Source organism: Borostomias antarcticus (assembly GCF_949987555.1).
Source record: "Borostomias antarcticus genome assembly, chromosome: 10".
In the NCBI taxonomy this organism is placed as follows: Eukaryota; Metazoa; Chordata; class Actinopteri; order Stomiiformes; family Stomiidae; genus Borostomias; species Borostomias antarcticus.
The window spans coordinates 5,584,653-5,606,042 of NC_140243.1; the positions used below are offsets into that span (position 1 = coordinate 5,584,653).

Here is a 21,390-nt window from a genome sequence, read left to right on the forward strand (position 1 = left end):
TGGTAGAGCAATTATCAGACTTTCTCAAAAGTGCTAGTTTTGTCAACGTTTTGATCTGAACCATTGTATATGATCATAAGTAGGCTAGCCTAACCTTAAAACAGGGCTAAACATGCATTTTCCCTTTACTACTCCTTTAAATTAGCGCCAGAATTAGGCCCCATGGTAACGTGTAACTTGTAACATGTAGGCTAACTTGTATCACCATATCTGAATGTATGAAAACTTTGTGAAAACAATTCATTCAAATGTGTGAATGTGTAGATAAACATTTTCGGAACCTTAAGGAGATCTAGCTGTCCACGAGGTTTTGTGAACAAATGACAAATATGTGCTAAATAATTTCAAAGCTGCAGTTAGGCTGATCTGCATCTGATCTGACATCTGATTTGCAGTTACACATTGTCGGCCTAAGTTCACAGCACAGCTACGCATCAAATTTACAAGTACAAATCAAACCTCCAAGTACAGTACAGTATTTTTGTCGCTGCTTTGACGTGACATGATTGCCATCTAGTGGTGATAAGAGGAAAACGCGCTGCCAGTACTGTCGCAAAATTAGTTACTTCTCCCATTGTGAAGTACGGCACTTACCCTCAACTCAAACATCGGCCATGGCTTCCTCATTGATCTGCAAAGAAACACAGAGCAGGTATGCACATGTTGGTAGCTAAATTGATTTATACACACGTGACCATAAGAACGTTTGAACCCATATTACATATTATTGTTATTGCACGTAAAATAAAGGATGTAGATTTATCCTACGTTAGCCTTGATACCCTCATCATAGCTATTGGCTAATTTACCACTGTCCATTCATGTTATTCACAGAGTGAGCTCGGTTCTGAACAGAGATGTGAAGCAGTTTGGTAAGAAGTACATGTTCGATACCAATGAAGAAACATGCTGGAACTCGGACCAGGTTATTTTAGCTGACAATATTGCTTTTGCTATGGTTCATTTGGCCAACTGCACGGTCACAGCATGGTAACGTTTTGCTTTTGCAGGGCGATGCTCAGTGGGTTGCTCTGGAATTCCCACAGCCGATCAAGGTGTCTGAACTGAGGTTGCAGTTCCAAGGAGGCTTTTCGGGGCAGACATGTAGACTGGATGGTACGTAATTCCTCCTGTGGTCAGCCCCCATCATTTCTGTTGGAGCAAATCCATCTTTCTTTCGTAGCATTATGCATAGTCTAATCAGGAGTAGCCAGTACCGTTGCACACCAGCAGAGGGCAGTAGAAATCGCTCATAAACCTGCACCGACTTCACCACCTGAGTGTGCTTTTTGGTCTAATCATTACATTTGATCAAAGCAATATTGGTGGTAACACCTTGACTTCAACTGTGTTTCCCCAGGAGCCCCTAAAGACGGAGACTTTGCAAAAATCAGTGATTTTTACCCAGAAAACAACAATTCTCTTCAGATATCCTTCTGTGTGCTCACCATGGGGAAGCCTTATGATTAATGATCTGATTATGAACGCATGTTGCAATCTTGAACTGTTATATTTATTTAGACAAAGCCGGTTAACACAGAGATGTTGAAATTGATATACACTGTATGACCTTAATACATGTGTTTGCGTGTGTGCAAGTGGGTACAGTTATGAGGTGGAGATGGTGGGGTTAGGGCTATGGTGCACACTCATACTGTACTGTAGCTTTCTTCAGTTACTTTCCCGAGCCTTTCTGTCACTACTGCCATACTTATCCGGTTCTTAACTCCACACCCACAGTTTTCCCATCAACGAGGCCCCGGTGGTGCGGAAACTTAAAATAATGTTTGAGAATAGTGCTGACTTTTTTGGGAGAATTATTGTTTACTCCTTGGACGTCCTCGGGGAGCGAGTTTCGTGACGTTCCCTGGATGAGAGAGAGGGGGAACCGGAGGACCCTACCCTTAGGGCGTGAGATGGTGCCAGGGGCACTGTACTGCCACCTCCTCATGCAAACTGTTGTGAAAGGATGTGATCCAAATCCAATGTGACCTTTTTTGGTGAGGTATTTCAACTGTCACCACCTGCTTTCATCACTTAAAACATGACTTAAAGCCCTTACTGTGCCAAAGTTTGACACAGACTCAAAGTCTGGATACTTTTATCACAGCTCTACTAGTCATACGGTGAATATGGCTCATTTCATTTTACCTTTTGAAAATGCACTTAAGCTAGTGCCTTGCAGTTCATATGCCATTCCAAATTAGCATAAGGTACTACAGTACAATATAGTATATATAGTACAAAATAGTATATTGGAAATATGCTTTAATATTCACCATTGTCCAGGTAAAAGAAACATACATTTGATCATTGACAAATGCTTGGCCCTCATATCAAAAGAATGTTAATATAGTATTGCATGTTGAGGAGAGAATGTACTGCATATACAATAAATGATTAAAGTAGAACTCTGAAGATTGAAATCTCAATTAGAAACCCAGTAGTAACACATCTTTGATCCTCATCAACATCCCATTTTCTGTTAATTGTCTTGGTCCACCCACATGTTGAAGGAAAACCAGTTCCTGAGAATGTCCTCTCACACAGCACTAGCTTGGATGTTTTTGTTTGAAGATCTTCAGAATATGATCTCCCAACACTTTCTGGACTGGAAACAAAACAACAAAAAATAAATAAGAACAAAGTGTTTCACTCTTCTGTTCAGGAGAGATGTGAATCTGTAATACCTACCATTTTTGTGTCCCAGTGCAATAGCAAGGGCCATGGGACTGTACCCAGAGTCTGCCTCCATGGTCAGGTCAGCACCTTTAGCTGAGACACACAACCATGTCTGTGATGTTAGTCCAGGCCAGTGCAGCAACTGTTTGTGGTGATGAACTACTAGTACTGACTACATATATATAGGGTAGCCTAACCTACCTAAGAGGGCCTCCACACACCTCACATGGTTACCTCGCACAGCATAGAGGAGAGGAGTCCCACCATTCTAAAACGGTAGGAGCAAAAGTACCAAACAAATAAGATCTAAAGCAAAGAAGTCCATAAAATAGTACTATGATAGCATATATATTGTGCATATACTGTAAATTTGAGCATACAATTGCGATATGTATAAAAACTTTTTTTTTTTTTTTTACCGTATATAGGGTGTCTACAGTATGCTCAAATGAAGTGTCTATGACTTCAACACAGTTATAGACATAACCGTACCCAATCATAAGCGTCAACATCTACTCCATGTTCCAAAAGACGCTTGACGATGTCAGCGTAGCCTCCTGAGCTAGCCAGCGTCAGGGCGCTCTCTCTCTCCCAGGCTATGATTCTGGGGTCCGCCCCCTAACAAACGACAACACAAGGATGGAGGTGGATACAACATGTGCTGTCACCATATATGACCGGTGATTCAGTTTGGTCCGTCTTGGGAGTTGGGAGTCTACTCTGGGCCTGAAGAGTAGGCCCGAAGACAAACACACCTTATTCAAATAAACATGCCATTCGTGTTTTCAGACTAGCTAGTTAGTGTTGGAGCTGTAACAAAAATCTGTATTACCCTGAAGCTTAGCAAGAACGGAGTAGATCGCCTATTTTTGGTGACCCCTCTCTTAACTGACCTTCTCCAAGAGGAAGTCCACCGCGGTTTTCTCCCCAAACGCTGACGCCCACATAAGAGGAGAGAAGCCCCGGTCATCCTGGCTGTTCAGGAGGGACCTGTCTGCAACCACACACCAAACAAAGCATATTCATTTAGACCAGTCACAAACAGGCCTGTACTGGTATATGTGCACTACTGGTAGGGTACTGTTACAGTATATTTAGGTTTCTCACCTTTACTCAGGTGTGCGGCCACCTGGATCACCTCTCCCCGTGCTGCCAGCTGGTGTATCGACAGAGCTGGCGAGAGAGATCAGGAGGTTCAGGTGGATCTTAATGTGCTGACTGACACTCTATTGTCTGTAATCGGATCATAACACAGCGGTGACAGATTTGTACTGTACAAAACCGCGGGCTGCATTCCCAGCTTACAGTCTAAGGTGGCTGGCCGGACCGAGGCCTCGTTCCCTCGCTGCCTGTTGGTCAGAGTTGTGGAATACCTCAGCAGACTGTCGTCATCCATATCCACACTCTCCCCTGTCTCTTCTGGCACACGGGGAACAAGTCATGCACGTCACCACTTTCATAGTTCATTACAAAGTATTTTTCATAGATAATGGATAGTTAGTTAATGGTAGCCTAGTCTATTGCTATATCATTTTTATTGTTGTGCTAACCTGCTTGTACATAATGTCTTTTTTATAAAAATAAAAAAAAAGGTTCATGTCATCTGGCTGCCGGGCAACAATTGAAAATTAGCTATTTAGCTAACACTGGCACATTTACCTTGTGGTTAATTAATGTCTATTGTCCCTGATAAATAATCATGTCAAAGGTTAGATCAAGACCAGGGTATTGCACAAAGCTGGCTAACCGAGTAAGCCTGACTTCTGCATAAAGTAAAACTTGGAAAGCTATTTTTTACTTCAGCCCATACTCCAGATTTGAAGAGTTCCCAGGTTTTACTCATTGCAAAAGTCAGGTGTAGTTAGCCAGCTTTGTGAAATAACCAGAATGCCTTTGAACTATAATATTGTTGGCATACAGTACCATCACTGGTTCCATGTGATCCTGGAGATGGCTCTAGCACATCTGTGCTCTTCTTTGCCACCTGGATCACCTCTCCCCGTGCTGCCAGCTGGTTTATCGACAGAGCTGGCGAGAGAGATCAGGAGGTTCAGGTGGATCTTAATGTGCTGACTGACACTCTTGTCTGTAATCGGATCATAACACAGCGGTGACAGATTTGTACTGTACAAAACCGCGGGCTGCGTTCCCAGCTTACAGTCTAAGGTGACTGGCCGGACCGAGGCCTCGTTCCCTCGCTGCCTGTTGGTCAGAGTTGTGGAATACCTCAGCAGACTGTCCTCATCCATATCCACACTCTCCACTGTCTCTTCTGGCACACAGGAACAAGTCATGCACGTCACCCCTTTCATAGTTCATAAAGTATTTTTCATTGATAATGGATAGTTAGTTAATGGTAGCCTAGTCTATTGCCATATCATTAGGTGGGCTAGCTTGTGATATTCCCATTTCTTTCTTTCTTTATTCTAGTTCTCCCCAGTTTTTTGGCCCTCAACTACTTCTTCATACTTTGTGCTAGAAACTTCATTCAAACTTTAAAATGTTCGCGATGTTTAGCTCTTTAACGGATCCATTCTGATTTTTGATATTTTTTAGTTTTTTAGAAATTTAACTTTTAAAACTATTTTTTGTCCCATTGAAACTGCTTGAAACTGCTTTTGGAATGTTCAGAAACTTTATGTTTTTAGAGTGGTGGCAGCAGTTGCTTTGAAAATATTCACACATTTTGTAAACTGCTGGCACTCCTACAGTTTTGACAGCTCACACACATATATATCAAAATGTTCAAACAACTGTGCTGATTCATACAGTGTAAGTATCTAAGCTGTGTGACTTACAGTTTTCACTATGACGATTTGTTCGACAACTGCGCTCCCCATTGAAACGTATGGCACCGCACTCTAACTTTTGAGCTGTTAATTTTGCATTTTTACCCTTTTTCTAACTTGTCACTATGCCTACAGTTTTAACAGCTCATACACATATTATATATCGAAATGTTCACACAACTGTGCTGATTCGTACAATGTAAGTATCTAAGCTGTGTGACTTACCGTTTTTGATGTATGACGATTTGTTCGGCAACTGCACTCCCCATTGAAACATATGGTGCCGCACTAAGTTATGAGCTGCTAATTTTGCATTTTTACCCTTTTTACCTTGTCGCCATGCCTGCAGTGTTTAAGATATACGGACATATTATACATAGAAATGTTCTGCAAGTTCTCAGGATTCCTATGGTGTCAATATATAAGCTGTAACATTTATAGTTTTCGTGATAGAGCTGTCTGAAGCGGACCATGTCTAGGATCAGAGTGTCAGTTGGGATTAGAGTTGTGGCAGCTGTTGCTTTTTTTGAATTTGTGTGCATGTGCAGCCTCTCTTAAAGGTACAGGCACCCTTTTATAACTAATGTGTTAGCACAGAACACAGCCAAAGTGGAATAGAAACACATGATATTCACTGGTGGGGGCCGGTGGGTAGCCCGGAGAGGAGTACACCGTACCTGACTGGCTATGACCAAAAGGGGCAGAGCCTCGCCACTACGCCACTATTCACGCCACAGAACCCACTTTTCAGCCCCTGAGTGGGCTAGAGACACAGTCTTCAATGGTGGATGCATGGAAATTGCCCGGAGGTCACTGTACTGTCCCCAACTAGCTGTGACCCAAGGGGGCGAAGCCTAACCAGCACGCCACTATCCACACCACGGGCCCCACAACTCAGCCCCTGAGTGGGCTAGAGACACACGGTCTTCACCAGTGGAGTCACGTAGGTGGCCCGGAGAAGGGTACACTGTCCCCAACTGGCTCTGACCTGAGGGGGCGGAGTCTCACCACCACACCACTATCCACGCCACGGGCCCCACAACTCAGCCCCTGAGTGGGCTAGAGACACATGGTCTTCACCGGTGCGGGTGGGTAGGTAGCCTGGAGAGGGGTACACTGTCCCTGACCAGCTCTGACCTGAGGGGGCGGAGTCTCGTCACCACACCACTGTCCACGCCACGGTCCCCACAATTCAGCCCCTGAGTGGGCTAGAGACGCACGGTCTTCGCCGGTGGGTGCATGGAGATTGCCCGGTCCGTAGTAGTTCTAGCAGTAGCTGTTACATACAGCTGCAGCAGCTAGCCCACATCACATTTTCTCCAGGAAATGTACTTTCTAGTTTTTATTGTTGTGCTAACCTGCTTGTACATAATGTTTTTTTTATTGTTTAAAAAAATGGTTCATGTCATCTGGCTGCCGGGCAACCATTGAAAAATAGCTATTTAGCTAACACTGGCAAATTTACCTTGTGGTTAATTAATGTCTATTTTCCCTGATAAATAAATAATCATGTCAAAGGTTAGATCAAGACCAGGGTATTGCACAAAGCTGGCTAACCGAGTAAGCCTGACTTCTGCATAAAGTAAAACTTGGAAAGCTATTTTTTACTTCAGTCCATACTCCAGATTTGAAGAGTTCCCAGGTTTTACTCATTGCAAAAGTCATGCGTAGTTAGCCAGCTTTGTGAAATACCCAGAATGCCTTTGAACTATAATATTATTGGCATACAGTACCATGACTGGTTCCATGTGATCCTGGAGATGGCTCTAGAACATCTGTGCTCTTCTTTGCCATCTGGATCACCTCTCCCCGTGCTGCCAGCTGGTTTATCGACAGAGCTGGCGAGAGAGATCAGGAGGTTCAGGTGGATCTTAATGTGCTGACTGACACTCTATTGTCTGTAATCGGATCATAACACAGCGGTGACAGATTTGTACTGTACAAAACCGCGGGCTGCGTTCCCAGCTTACAGTCTAAGGTGGCTGGCCGGACCGAGGCCTCGTTCCCTCGCTGCCTGTTGGTCAGAGTTGTGGAATACCTCAGCAGACTGTCCTCATCCATATCCACACTTTCCACTGTCTCTTCTGGCACACAGAAACAAGTCACGCACGTCACCACTTTCATGTTTAATGTATTTTTAAAAAATGTTTTCCATAGTTAATGGTAGTCAGTCTATTGCTATATGGGCCATTTGGCCAACACTGGCACATTTACCGTGTGGTTAACTAATGTCTATTGTCCCTGATCAATAAATAAAGTAAGACAAAGGTTAGATCAAGATCAGGGGTGTATTTAATGAAGCTAAAAAGATAAAGCTATAGTAACTGAGTAAGCCTGACATCTGCACAAAGTGAAACCAGGAAACCTTTTTTTTTTTTTTTTACTTCAGTCCATGTTCCAGATTTGAAGAGTTCCCAGGTTTTACTCATTGCAAAAGTCAGGCGTAGTTAGCCAGCTTTGTGAAATACCCAGAATGCCTTTGAACTATAATATTATTTGCATACAGTACCATGACTGGTTCCATGTGATCCTGGAGATGGCTCTAGCACTTCTGTGCTCTTCTTTGCCATCTGGATCACCTCTCCCCGTGCTGCCAGCTGGTTTATCGACAGAGCTGGCGAGAGAGATCAGGAGGTTCAGGTGGATCTTAATGTGCTGACTGACACTCTATTGTCTGTAATCGGATCATAACACAGCGGTGACAGATTTGTACTGTACAAAACCGCGGGCTGCGTTCCCAGCTTACAGTCTAAGGTGGCTGGCCGGACCGAGGCCTCGTTCCCTCGCTGCCTGTTGGTCAGAGTTGTGGAATACCTCAGCAGACTGTCCTCATCCATATCCACACTCTCCACTGTCTCTTCTGGCACACAGAAACAAGTCACACATGTCACCACTTTCATGTTTAATGTATTTTTAAAAAGTGTTTTCCATAGTTAATGGTAGTCAGTCTATTGCTATATGGGCCATTTGGCCAACACTGGCACATTTACCGTGTGGTTAACTAATGTCTATTGTCCCTGATCAATAAATAAAGTAAGACAAAGGTTAGATCAAGATCAGGGGTGTATTTAATGAAGCTAAAAAGATAAAGCTATAGTAACTGAGTAAGCCTAACATCTGCACAAAGTGAAACCAGGAAACCTTTTTTTTTTTTTTTTTTACTTCAGTCCATGTTCCAGATTTGAAGAGTTCCCAGGTTTTACTCATTGCAAAAGTCAGGCATAGTTAGCCAGCTTTGTGAAATACCCAGAATGCCTTTGAACTATAATATTATTTGCATACAGTACCATGACTGGTTCCATGTGATCCTGGAGATGGCTCTAGCACTTCTGTGCTCTTCATTGCCATCTGGATCACCCCTCCCCGTGCTGCCAGCTGGTTTATCGACAGGGCTGGCGAGAGAGATCAGGAGGTTCAGGTGGATCTTAATGTGCTGACTGACACTCTATTGTCTGTAATCGGATCATAACACAGCGGTGACAGATTTGTACTGTACAAAACCGCGGGCTGCGTTCCCAGCTTACAGTCTAAGGTGGCTGGCCGGACCGAGGCCTCGTTCCCTCGCTGCCTGTTGGTCAGAGTTGTGGAATACCTCAGCAGACTGTCCTCATCCATATCCACACTCTCCACTGTCTCTTCTGGCACACAGAAACAAGTCACGCACGTCACCACTTTCATGTTTAATGTATTTTTAAAAAATGTTTTCCATAGTTAATGGTAGTCAGTCTATTGCTATATGGGCCATTTGGCCAACACTGGCACATTTACCGTGTGGTTAACTAATGTCTATTGTCCCTGATCAATAAATAAAGTAAGACAAAGGTTAGATCAAGATCAGGGGTGTATTTAATGAAGCTAAAAAGATAAAGCTATAGTAACTGAGTAAGCCTGACATCTGCACAAAGTGAAACCAGGAAACCTTTTTTTTTTTTTTTTACTTCAGTCCATGTTCCAGATTTGAAGAGTTCCCAGGTTTTACTCATTGCAAAAGTCAGGCTTACTCCGTTAGCCAGCTTTGTGAAATACCCAGAATGCCTTTGAACTATAATATTATTGGCATACAGTACCATGCCTGGTTCCATGTGATCCTGGAGATGGCTCTAGCACATCTGTGCTCTTCTTTGCCACCTGGATCACCTCTCCCCGTGCTGCCAGCTGGTTTATCGACAGGGCTGGCGAGAGAGATCAGGAGGTTCAGGTGGATCTTAATGTGCTGACTGACACTCTATTGTCTGTAATCGGATCATAACACAGCGGTGACAGATTTGTACTGTACAAAACCGCGGGCTGCGTTCCCAGCTTACAGTCTAAGGTGACTGGCCGGACCGAGGCCTCGTTCCCTCGCTGCCTGTTGGTCAGAGTTGTGGAATACCTCAGCAGACTGTCCTCATCCATATCCACACTCTCCACTGTCTCTTCTGGCACACGGGAACAGATCACGCACGTCCCCACATTCATGTTTCATTACAAAGTATTTTTCATTGATAATAATAACCTGCTTGTACATAATGCGTAAAAAAAAGAAAAAATAATATGGTTCATGGCATCTGGCTGCCGGGCAACAATTGAAAATGAGCCATTTAGCTAGCATTGGCACATTGTGGTTAATTAATGTCTATTGTCCCTGGGCAATAAATAAATAAATGGTCATCATGTCAAAGGTTAGATCAAGACCAGAAAGCCTGTGAATATATAATATTGTCATACCATGACTGGGTGGTTCTGTAGATGGATCAAGCTCATCAACATCTGTGCTCTCCATTGTCTTCTGATTAAAATAGATAAAACATTATCCTGGCCGTGTGTACAATGTGGTAAACCAATCAAGCAATGACTGCATGTTAGACATGCATGGAGATGTCTCCTTCATTCAGTAAGTTCAGTGATGCCAATTTAGCAACTTTGTCGCTAGATTTAGCGACTTCCCAGACCCCCCTGGCGACTTATTTCATGAAAAGCGACTAGCGACAAATCTAGATGAGATAGATCTGGTAATTTGGGGAATTATTGTGTTGACAAGGAAGCGAGCTCAGCTCACGAGTCACGACGAGAGAACTTTTTTTGCTGCCTTCATGTCCTCTCTCCCTCGCTCGCCCACACACACCACACGCGCTGGGATCCCTCCCGCAACAACCAATCATATTGTCAGAAACGGCTAGTTTACCTAGATACTGGTGACGTTAGGTTAAGTTTACCAATCCCACAGAGCCCTCCGGAACACGACGTCGCATCACATTCTGGTTGTTCTGTACATACATTCTGCTTTCTGCGACAGTAGACTATATTATTTTTCCGTTATTCTCTAGGTTTACAGACCTACGTTGTTTAAAAGAAAAAAAATAATGTTTTACAGTAACAAAAAACAAGTTTGTAAATAAGTAAATAGTTTGATTTTTTTTCCATGCCTATCATCACACGGCTGATGTATGGCTACTAGGGTTGCACTGCAAAAATAAAAATAAATAAAAGCTAATGTTATACAGCAACAACAACAAAAAGTTTGTAAATATGTGAATAGTTCGTTTGTATTTTCACCCCCCACATCTCCACAAGCTGAAAAAACAGTAGGCTGCTATTAAAACAATATCAAGCAAACAAAAATAACTGACAAAGAATTGTTACCTTAGACTTAGTGACGACTGGTCCCTTAATTCGCCATTATTAAGACCCGTTTCATCAAACAAAGACGCATTATCTTGATCTTGGTCTAACTTCCTTATGATCAAACTGAAAGTAAGTGTAGCCTATAAAATCCCATGATGCAACTCCAGAAGCACACAAACGTAGTTATTCAATTTCATCACATTTTTATATGGTGTCAGCATGCAGACTTGAAAGTTTGTATTTGATTGTGAAGTTTCACATCTCCATCCAATAACGATAACAATTCATCTGTGTTACTAGATCAGTTCGTGCGTGGTGCCGCTTAGGAACTATACTTTGCAATTACCGTTTCAGCCCGGTTTATTGTAGATGTAGCGCAATAACACGGAAGGCACAGGTGCTATAGCTCATCGGTGTCTAGCTCACTTGCTACGGATAGTAGCAGCAGCTGCCTTTACATTAGCAACATTGTATTTGGTTCCATTTCTTTTGTACGATATGGAGGACCAGGAGATGCAACTGAAAGTCAAACGAGGTAAACTAATCAACTGTACACTCCCAGCAAAGCCTGCTCACTACTATCCAGATAACGTTGATAGACAGTTCAACTGCGTCATCACATTATGTCAGGACTGGCTCGTAGCTAGCTAGCTATCTTTGTGTCGTTAGGCTGGGGTCTTTAGCCATTATAGCTTTCTAACTTTGACGTAGTCATGATTGAACTACAGCCAAATCGGGTGAAGAGACTAGCTCGATCGACCCGTGTGCGTTCGTCAAAGTAAACAGTCGCCCTCGAAGAAGCACGCGAGTCAACGGGGAGATTTGCATGAGGCACGGGCAAATGTAACTATTCAGAAGTTACTGTTACACTATATGGACAAAAGTATTGGGACATCTACACATTACACCTACAGGACTGTATGACATCCCATTCTAAATTCATATGGAGTTGGTCCCCCCTTTGCAGCTATAACAGCTTCCACTCTTCTGAAGGCCTTCTACACGATTTTGGAGTGTGTCTGTGGGAGTCTGCCCATTCATCCAGAAGAGTATTTGTCAGGTCAGACACTGATGTTGGACGAGAGGGCCTAGCTTGCAATCTCTGTTCTAGTTCGTCCCAAAGGTGTTCGGTGGGGTTGAGGTCAGGGCTCTGTGCAGGCCAGTCAAGTTCTTCCACACCAACCTCACCCAACCATGCCTTTATAGACCTTGCTTTGTGCACTGGGGCACATTGTTGCTGGAACAGAAAAGGGCCTTCCCCAAACTATTTCCACAAAGTTGGAAGCATAGAATTGTCCAAAATGTCTTGGTAAGCTGGTGCATTAACATGTCCCTTCGTTGGAACTAAGGGGCATAGGCCAACCCCAGACCTTTATCCCTCCTCCACCAAACTTTACAGTTGGCACAATGCAGTCAGGCAGGTAACGTTCTCCTGGCATTCGCCAAACCCAGACTTGTCCATCAGACTGCCAGATAGAGAAGTGTGATTTGTCACTCCATAGAACATGTTTCCACTGCTCCCGAGTCCAGTAGCGGCATGCTTTACACCACTCCATCTGATGCTTGACATTGCGCTTGGTGATGTAAGACCCTCTCGTCCAACATTAGTGTCTGACTCTGACCTCACAAATGCTCTTCTGGATGAATGGGCAAAAATTCCCACAGACACCAACATCTTGTAGAAAGCCTTTCCAGAAGAGTGGAAGCTGTTATAGCTGCAAAGGAGGGACCGACTTCATATGAATGCCTATGAATTTAGAATGGGATGTCATAAAAGCTCTTGTAGGTGTAATGTGTAGGTGTCCCAATACTTTTGTCCATATGTGTGTGTGTGTCATATTGCACTGAACCTTTTGCTAAAGGTGCGAAATTGCGAACCGTTGTACATTTCAATGGACCCTTCTTAGTCTGCTGTATGCATATAGGCATATAAATTGCAGATGTCGAAAGTCTCTTGCTCACCTCAATGACAAGTGCGTAGGTGGAGTAGATACTATGAGGAAAAAGGAACACCCACACTTATTTTCATCCTACAGAAAGTTAAAATAACTTGAAGTTCCTTTGAAATTCACAACTGACATTTAATTACCACAAAGGAACGTGCATCACGGTTGAGGGACAACATGTTTACTGTTTATATCTGCCTTGTTTTCTCTGCAGTGACTGACAAATTTACGGAGAGTATGTACGTTTTGGCCAACGAACCATCAGTTGCCCTGTATAGACTGCAAGAGCATGTCAGAAGGTCGCTGCCAGAACTAGTGCAGCACAAAGTAAGTTTAGAATAAAGCATTCAAACAAATCAAGATTGATAACAGCCATCCTTGTCCAATCAGAAAGCAAGGTGGTTGGTTTAATTGTCTTGCATACTACTGCAAAATTCTGCCTGTTACAGCTACAGATTACTGTAAGCTCCATCTTGTAAAGTTTCTCAACACCCTTCTCAGACAGACATGCAGAGCTGGGAGGAGCAAAGCCAAGGAGCAATCTACACTGTGGAATATGCATGCAGGTAAAGCACACAGCTAGTGGACACAGGCAGTCCATAGTCTGTAATTCTACTGGCACCCGTTGATCTTATTTGCCATAGCTACAGTAACATGAGTGTGTCCATCCATTTCCAGTGCGGTGAAAAGCATGACGAACAGCAGCTTGTACTTCAAAAGCATAGATGGCCTCCTCCGTCAAGCCATCAACATGAAAGAGCAGATCAATAACTCTCAAGGACGCAGGTAGGGGGCAGTGGAGAACCCACTTAAATGTACGGCATACATTCATCTGATTCCCCACCTCACCATTCATTCAATACTGTTGCGGAGCCGATGCTTACATTACAGAGTGAAGGCATCTATTTGAGGGATGGGCTGCAGTTTCTCTGTTTTGTTATAGCCTTTGGGTATAGTTTTTCTGCATGTCATGATCCTCTATCTGAACTGTTATTTTATTATTTTTAGTCATTTTCATGTATATGTGCTGATGAGATCCCATTAGCCAAATCAACAGTTGAACTTCCTCAATAGGGATCTATTCACCCTATTAACTGTGCATGTAAATTATCTGTTGTAAAGCCCTTTGAGCTGCATTTATTAGTATGAAAGGTGCTATACAAATAAAGTTGTATTATTATTACTATTATTATTAACATACACTTACTGCAGGTATCTTATGTACAGTGTAGCAGACATCTGTAGTCTAATATTTGCCATTCTTACAGCTAACCCATGAGGCAAATGGGATTCTCATTTCACCTCCCTTTTATGTTTCTATTTCTTTCCCTTCCCCCCACTCCATTGGTACATGCATGCAGCTTGCATGATGTGAACCCCTGTCCCAGTCCCTTGGTCACCCCGCCACATCCCCCAGCCACTTCCTCCTGACCTTTGAACTCTTACCAGCCGCACTCAAAGGTTAGTAGTTCCTCTGCCATGACACATACAGCTAGTTTGGGGGTTATTTGATTTACAGTTGTGGTTTCTGGTCTAATGCATGTGGGGTACTTGCTGTTTAGCAACGCTTACGTGTAGTCAAGCGTGTATTATACGGCTCGTTAATTCAGCTGCAGCCGACGCTCCAAAGGAACGCAGGAGACGTGTGGTAGACGCGTACGTGTAGTTAAAAATACGTATATCGCAGGCTTAAGCAGATTTTGATCCCCCTGTCCAAAAATGGTCTGTGCTCCAAAAAAACATAAACCTACAAAGTTTCTTCGACTTCTTGGAATACCTTGTTTGGCATTTCCATGTTTCTTTCTAACTCGTAGCGACTGGCGAGGAACGATAACACTGCAGCATAAACCAGAAAGTAGATCGGAAACCAAGTCCTGAACAGTGAATAGAAAGGCTCAAGGTCGCTTACAGCTATACCGCAGGACTCCACGTTCCACCATGTTCACTTTTAAACCCAAGGAAGACGCACTAGAGAGACCTGGTCTGAATAGGGTCGTTAGCAACCCTTCAATTTACACACTGAAGTAACTATTTCAAATCATCTTTTCCATTTTATGTGGCACCAAGCTCATCATCATCTTTTTTTTACAATGTCTTTATTAAAAAGCTTTCATGAACGTGTTTTAAGTATGCCGATCGCACTACATACAGTAACTACACATAGTGTAATATACAGTTTTGGCAGTGTATTTCACGAACCACCTTTGGTCTTACCAAGACATTTAAAGCATCATTGGAGATTTACAGTGGAAAATCAAATTGTAACAATATTGTCTGCTATAGCTGTAAGCCGTTAACATTTTCAGTTGGTTAAAATATATAATTTCTGTGTAGAAATCAATATACTAAAGGAATGTTTGTGTGATTTGTGTGAGTTTCAAAGTGTTTCTCAAAGACTACACATAATAGCTAATATCAAGTGTATAGGGAAAGGAGTTCTAATATCAGCTATTCTCGTCTATTGGTGTGGAATCATCAAACATAAACCTTTCATGTTGTAGGTTTGTTACTTTTTCTAGTGTAGGCTTTAAAAGGTAGCTATACAAATCTGTAGATTTAAAGTGTTACGGCTATACCATAAACCCTAAACGCAGAACAAAAGTGTCTTGTTCATCATTCAAAACAAAATGATAACCTACGGTTAACTTCTCCTATAGGCTAACGCCATTCAAGTAGGCCTATCACAAAGGAGTATGATGGTGAGTTGTCTGTAGTGAGATGACACTGTACTAAACCACCACACCCTCCTCAGATTATCTTCCATAGTCCATCACACCTGAACCCCCTCGGAGTAGCAGGGGTCCCCCAACTCCCCACACGTGCCGTCACACCAGGGTGGAGTCCTTACTGGACGCCCCTGACTTGCGGGCCAGCACACTCCTCATCTCATTGTTGATGCCGTTCCAGGGTTTAGCCTGGGCCTGCAGCAGGCCCGACTCCGTGGAAAGGGTCCTGTGCATCCGGGCGGCACTCCCTTCGCCGCCGCTGCCGTCGCTAGCGAGGCTCTGGGGCCCGCTGGATTGGGAGAACTGCTGCTGCTGCTTGGGGTCGGCGCAGGGCGGGTAGGAGAACTGCCGCGAGAGGTGGGACTGACCACTCTGCCTCCGGGGCTCGTCCCCCCCCTGACTGACCTCGCAGGGCCGCCGCCCAACTCCCCCGTGATCGTTCTGGTACAGGGCGTCGGGGCAGTCCCCGCGGAAGTGTCCGGCGGCGCGGGCGGCTTTGACCAGGGAGTGGGTCACGATGACCAGCAGGATCAGGACCCCCGAGAACAGGACGCAGGCGCTGGCGATGCCCGTCTCGACCTCGAACACCAGGAGCATGTAGATGGACATGGCTGGGGAGAGAGAGAGGGCAGAGATACAGACAGGTGGAGGTTTTAGAGAACACCAGGAGCATGTAGATGGACATGGCTGGGGAGAGAGAGAGGGCAGAGATACAGACAGGTGGAGGTTTTGGTGAAAACCAGGAGCATGTAGATGGACATGGCTGGGGGTGGACAGAGAGAGAGGGCAGAGATACAGGCAGGTAGAGGTTTTAGAGAACACCAGGAGCACATCCTTCTGAGGGTAGTCTGGCTCATGGATGTAGGTTTTTGAGATGAGCCTCTCATTGGTGCCGCTTAGTTACAACGGTGCCAATCAGATTCAGTCCATCCGACACTATTTAGCAAGGGCACCATTGAAGAAAAAAAAAACAATCTTAGCACCGCCCAAGACTATTGTGATTGGTATAAAAATATACAGTGTTTTTCCCCCCTATCTCAGAATGATAATGGGGTACAGCCAGACCTTTCTCCAGTGCAAAACGTGTTCTTCTCTACGACAGGTCAAATCCCCCTCAAACTAAAAGCCCTAGGTTTAGATATTTCCCCTGTATGTTGTGGTTAGATAGATAGATACTTTATTGATCCCCCCTAGGAGGAAATGTGGCATTTCAGCAGTGGAATTACAGCAAGGCTGGAAAAAAGACATTAGATACAGAGAAGTAGCATAAAAAAGGAAGATACATACTTTATTGATCCCCCTAGGAGGAAATGTGGCATTTCAGCAGTGGAATTACAGCAAGGCTGGAAAAAAGACATTAGATACAGAGAAGTAGCATAAAAAAGGAAGATGCATACATACATCCAGTCTGTATAAATATGTGTCTATGAGTATACACACACACACACACACACACACACACACACACACACACACACACACACACATGTCTAAACCGCTCTGTATTGCACCTGGGTGGGATGAGCCTGTGGCTGAAAGTGCTCCCCATCTGCCACAGCTCGTCATAGAGGGGATGGGTTAGGGTTAGGACACTGGACACTGTACAAACCTGGAGACCGAATTTTTTTTTTTTTTTAAATCTATTTTTAAAGGAGTAGTAAAGGGAAAATGCATGTTTAGCCCTGTTTTAAGGTTACTTGTGATCATATACAATGGTTCAGATCAAAACGTTGACAAAACTAGCACTTTTGAGAAAGTCTGATAATTGCTCTACCACCATTTTGGTCATACAATGGATGTGGGTGGGCACCTTGAAAAATCTTTCAAAAACATGTTAAACTCTGGATTTCAAAGACAAGAAGCTCACCGAGGGGGTAATTGGTGTCCGTTGGTGTTCTGACATCAAATTCACCGCAAAGTATGAATCCTGTAGGGTTTTATTGATCATTTTATGAAATCCATTGACTTGTATTGAAGCGACCGTTGTAGATGTGTAGATCAATCCGCAGAGGGGATTCAGGAAGTGGAACTACTTACGGTAGCTATTGTTATTGTTTATGTTGCTAGGCTACCTAGTTTGCGGAAGTTTACACACGTATGTGCTGCGACTAAATAGTTCTATGCTTAATATTTTAAAAAGCCTTTCCAGATGAACTAGAATCTTACTTTGTGGCGAATTATGTCACAACGCCAACTAACAACTCGGTGAGTTTCTTGTCTTTGAAATCGAGAGTTTAACATGTTTTTGAAAGATTTTTCAAGATGCCCACCCACATCCATTGTATGACCAAAACAGTGGTAAAGCAATTATCAGACTTTCTCAAAAGTGCTAGTTTTGTCAACGTTTTGATCTGAACCATTGTATATGATCATAAGTAACCTTAAAACAGGGCTAAACATGCATTTTCCCTTTACTACTCCTTTAATCAATGTAGCTCTTAACTGACTGCCAATCATGTTTGATTAACGTTGAACGTTTGATTTGTGGGCATAGGAAGCGAGCTGCGGACCCAGGGATGCTGAAGGAAGGCGGAGAGAGATACGGCTCTGGGATGTGACCTGCTGCAGCCTCTGCTCGTCTCGGCTCCTTTTGAGAGCCCGGGGAAGGGGGGGGGGGGGGATCAAAGGTCAACACCTCCTCTGTCACAATGGAACACTACCCCCACCCACCTTCAGAAAGGCACTCACTGGAATGGAGTGCCAACCACTCTGCCAGGTTCTGCATTAAGACACTTTGGTAATGGACGCAGCCACTCAAAGACTTTATTGTTCAGGGTTTTGTGCATCAGTCAGTTTGGACACTGAAAGCTTTTGCTTCTTGTAGCAAATGGACTTTGATACCTTTTTTTTTTACCTTACATTTCACAAGGGTCATCTATTGAATTAGGCCTAGGCCTCGCTTGTTTATTTTGCCAGTTTGAATGGTGAGTGGTGAAGAATTCATTAATCTTCTTTACTTGAGTTCTTTCAAATTCTTCCAAGTGTATTGTATTCAGTCATGCCATTCTAGATCTTTTAAGTATGTAGGCTACTGTAGCCTATGAATGAGCATCTTACCTGCCAAGTATACTGATACCCCAAGGCAAAACAGCCCGATGGCCACATGGCGGACAGCTCTGCTATCCAATAGGAACCAGTCTGCCCTGTGGAAGGAAATGGGAGTCCAATCAGTACCAAACATGACGATGCATGGGGACTATTTGCTGATTGTCACTGGCCCATCTAAGGACTAGGACAAAGATATAAAATAGAAATTGCTAAATTTGAATCAGAACCTTTATATACTTTATATTGCATGGTCCTAATCAAACACCTGTTGTTCTCATAAGCCCTTAGGCACTTTTTTTGTTTTAATGTTGGGTTTGTCTTTAATTATTTCATGTCTGTTATTAGAACAAAATTGTTACAATTTATGATAATGCCTTTTTTTTTTTTGACTGACGACTTCCTCGCATGTAGGCTACACATGAGTGAACTAATCAAACGAACGAAAATAGTTTCTGGCCTAAATTGATATCTGTTTGGTTGTGTGAACATTAGGAACCTGTATGTTCAAAATAAAAGTGTTGTTTATCCCTACTCGCCCTGGAATGCCCCGTCTCGGCAGAGAGAGGTCCTGAAGCGTCGCTGACGTGGGAACGGGCCAGACAGGCCGTGCTCTGGGTGTATAATGAGGGTCCATTGTTTGTACGGGGATTCATGCTGAGTATAGAGATGGGGGTCGGGTAACGGCACAGCGTGGTCCTCGGTCGCCATCAGATCCCGAAAAGTTATGAACTTTTAGTTTGATAGTGTATTCATTTCTCTTTGTCAATGCCACCACTTCTCTGAGAAAGATGTAGCTAATCTGTGACAGCCTCCGTCATGAAAAAGTATGTGAATGAATAGAGGAAATCGCATTATGATTCACAAACTAGGCGATGGTGTAGTGTCATATCATACGCTCATACCTGTCTGTGTCTTCCTCCCCACGACATATCTCCGTCGTAAAATAACTATGCAAAAGGCACACCGCGACAGAGCTCAGATTCAGCGTGAGGGACAGCGCACACAGCACAGTAGACACCGGCAGCAGCACCGCCCAGACTTTAGTTGGCAACATAGACGTAGTAGGGGAAGACTCCTTCACGGCGGTCTGTTGTGACTGCAGCTGAAAAATCAGGGTGGCCGAGAGCAGAGACATGATCGCAGACAGAATCCCCAGTAAAGATAGGACTGTCAGCGACCGCTGGCTGTATTGGTATGTCATGTTTTGGCCGTAAATCACTTGTCTTCGGGGTGCTTACAAGCACAAGTGCTCCTGTGGGGGAAAAGTTGCACCGACGGGAGTCCACTTTATCCTCCGTCAGTTGCGCCCTACTCCTGCAAATTTCAGTCCTTCACCCCTCCACAAAGTCTGCGTCCGTGCAGACTCTTCCAAAGATGTTTCGAGTTGGAATTCGGTGACTGTAGGCTAGGTCTATCCCAGATCATGGAATACGCACCAGTTATTTCCCTGTTGTGAGAGCGCTCCCGTTACCCAAGCATGTGATGGTCTTTAAATCCCCAGATTAAAAACTTCGGAACAACAATGGACTTTTCACTTGGATTGTCCGAAACAATGCGTTGACGGGCTCCTCTGAGCCAGCAGTTCACCGTGTTCACAGCCGAAGTGAAACCGTATTTTGTTCATTTTGACAACGATTGAATTTCGTTCCGATCGAGACTCTATATCTTTTCATAACACGATGAATTAAACCTGATTGGGGTTTTGGAATGTTACAATTGCCCGTATGAACAACAGATAAAACATTTTGCTTTGAAAATCAAGCTTTAATCAAATTAGCCTATATAATGTTGTTGCTAAATTATCTCCCTCAAAGGCCACATAACCCCGTCTCTCAATCCGAAGGCAAAGGTGAGCAGGCTACACTACTAATTTCTGGGCTGCTTATTGCGTAATTACGCAGTGCCATCGATTAGTCTACTACAGGTCACACACCTCTTGGAATCTGAGATGTAGCTTCCCCCTAATTCCTCCTTTGGCCCAGATCTCCCCTTTGAATCTAATTAACTTTTCTGTCGTTTCCTTGGAAACAAAATAAGGCTTATCTGGGGCCAAGGTGCACTCTGCTTCAGGCACACTGTTGATATAGGGCATTTAGGTCTACTCACCCTCAGCTAATACCTAGATCGCCTGTAACGAAACACTTGCTTGATTGAAACATGCACTTTTGACAGTGATTTTGAAATCCAGAAAAAGCAGATTAATTAGTTTGTACTTCAGCTATTTTCTGTGTAGGCCTGAAATATGCAATGACGGATGTGTAACGGATAGGTTCCTCAGGTTTACCTCAGTGGCTGTGTCTAGGGTGCATAATGACGGCAGGCCACACAATACTTGGCCTCTCGGGGTCTTTTATTCGGGCGCTTTATCCACTACACTACTGATGAACTTGAAAGTACGGGATGTCATCGTGTTTTTATTTTGGTGTGCTGAGACCAATGCCTCTTGTGGTGGCAACATAGAAATGCAGGTCAACAACGGGACGGTAACAGTTAATTCATCTGCAAAACAGACTACATTTCCTTAAAAACCAGGCCAGGTCAAGCCTGGCTTAAGTGCGAGGCTGACTTGTTTCTGTTCAGGACTGGTAGGACGGA

General features: G+C 43.7%; 4 protein-coding genes across 5 annotated transcripts; 2 read left to right on the forward strand and 2 right to left on the reverse strand.

The window, feature by feature from the left end:
- Positions 1-614: 614 nt before the first annotated feature.
- nr2c2ap (nuclear receptor 2C2-associated protein) lies at positions 615-2,544 on the forward strand (the record flags this gene model as incomplete). Its single annotated transcript, XM_084443975.1, has 5 exons — positions 615-652; positions 835-925; positions 1,011-1,116; positions 1,361-1,428; positions 1,739-2,544. 5 exons carry the CDS (start codon positions 615-617, stop codon positions 1,859-1,861), a joined length of 426 nt encoding a protein of 141 aa, XP_084300101.1. The 3' UTR covers positions 1,862-2,544.
- Positions 1,818-9,884, reverse strand: rfxank (regulatory factor X-associated ankyrin-containing protein). Of its 2 annotated transcripts, none has more exons than XM_084443973.1 (16): positions 9,776-9,884; positions 9,539-9,643; positions 8,996-9,109; positions 8,759-8,863; positions 8,218-8,331; positions 7,981-8,085; positions 7,442-7,555; positions 7,205-7,309; positions 4,606-4,710; positions 3,988-4,101; positions 3,790-3,855; positions 3,576-3,676; positions 3,175-3,300; positions 2,884-2,950; positions 2,695-2,775; positions 1,818-2,611 (listed from the first exon to the last, which is right to left on the reverse strand). In XM_084443973.1, the coding sequence occupies exons 1-16, from the start codon at positions 9,864-9,866 to the stop codon at positions 2,553-2,555; spliced, it is 1,572 nt and encodes a 523-aa protein (XP_084300099.1). In that variant the 5' UTR covers positions 9,867-9,884; the 3' UTR covers positions 1,818-2,552. The 2 variants fall into 2 exon arrangements, with proteins under 2 accessions (XP_084300099.1, XP_084300100.1); XM_084443974.1 differs by lacking the exon at positions 3,988-4,101 and adding an exon at positions 4,841-4,954.
- Positions 9,885-11,456: 1,572 nt separating this feature from the next.
- borcs8 (BLOC-1 related complex subunit 8) lies at positions 11,457-18,947 on the forward strand. The gene is made up of 6 exons (XM_084444034.1): positions 11,457-11,610; positions 13,236-13,348; positions 13,523-13,587; positions 13,700-13,807; positions 14,383-14,482; positions 18,242-18,947. Exons 1-5 carry the CDS (start codon positions 11,574-11,576, stop codon positions 14,450-14,452), a joined length of 393 nt encoding a protein of 130 aa, XP_084300160.1. The 5' UTR covers positions 11,457-11,573; the 3' UTR covers positions 14,453-14,482; positions 18,242-18,947.
- tmem221 (transmembrane protein 221) lies at positions 15,145-20,663 on the reverse strand. The gene is made up of 3 exons (XM_084444033.1): positions 19,698-20,663; positions 18,805-18,890; positions 15,145-16,358 (listed from the first exon to the last, which is right to left on the reverse strand). Exons 1-3 carry the CDS (start codon positions 19,994-19,996, stop codon positions 15,847-15,849), a joined length of 897 nt encoding a protein of 298 aa, XP_084300159.1. The 5' UTR covers positions 19,997-20,663; the 3' UTR covers positions 15,145-15,846.
- Between the last annotated feature and the right edge of the window lie 727 nt (positions 20,664-21,390).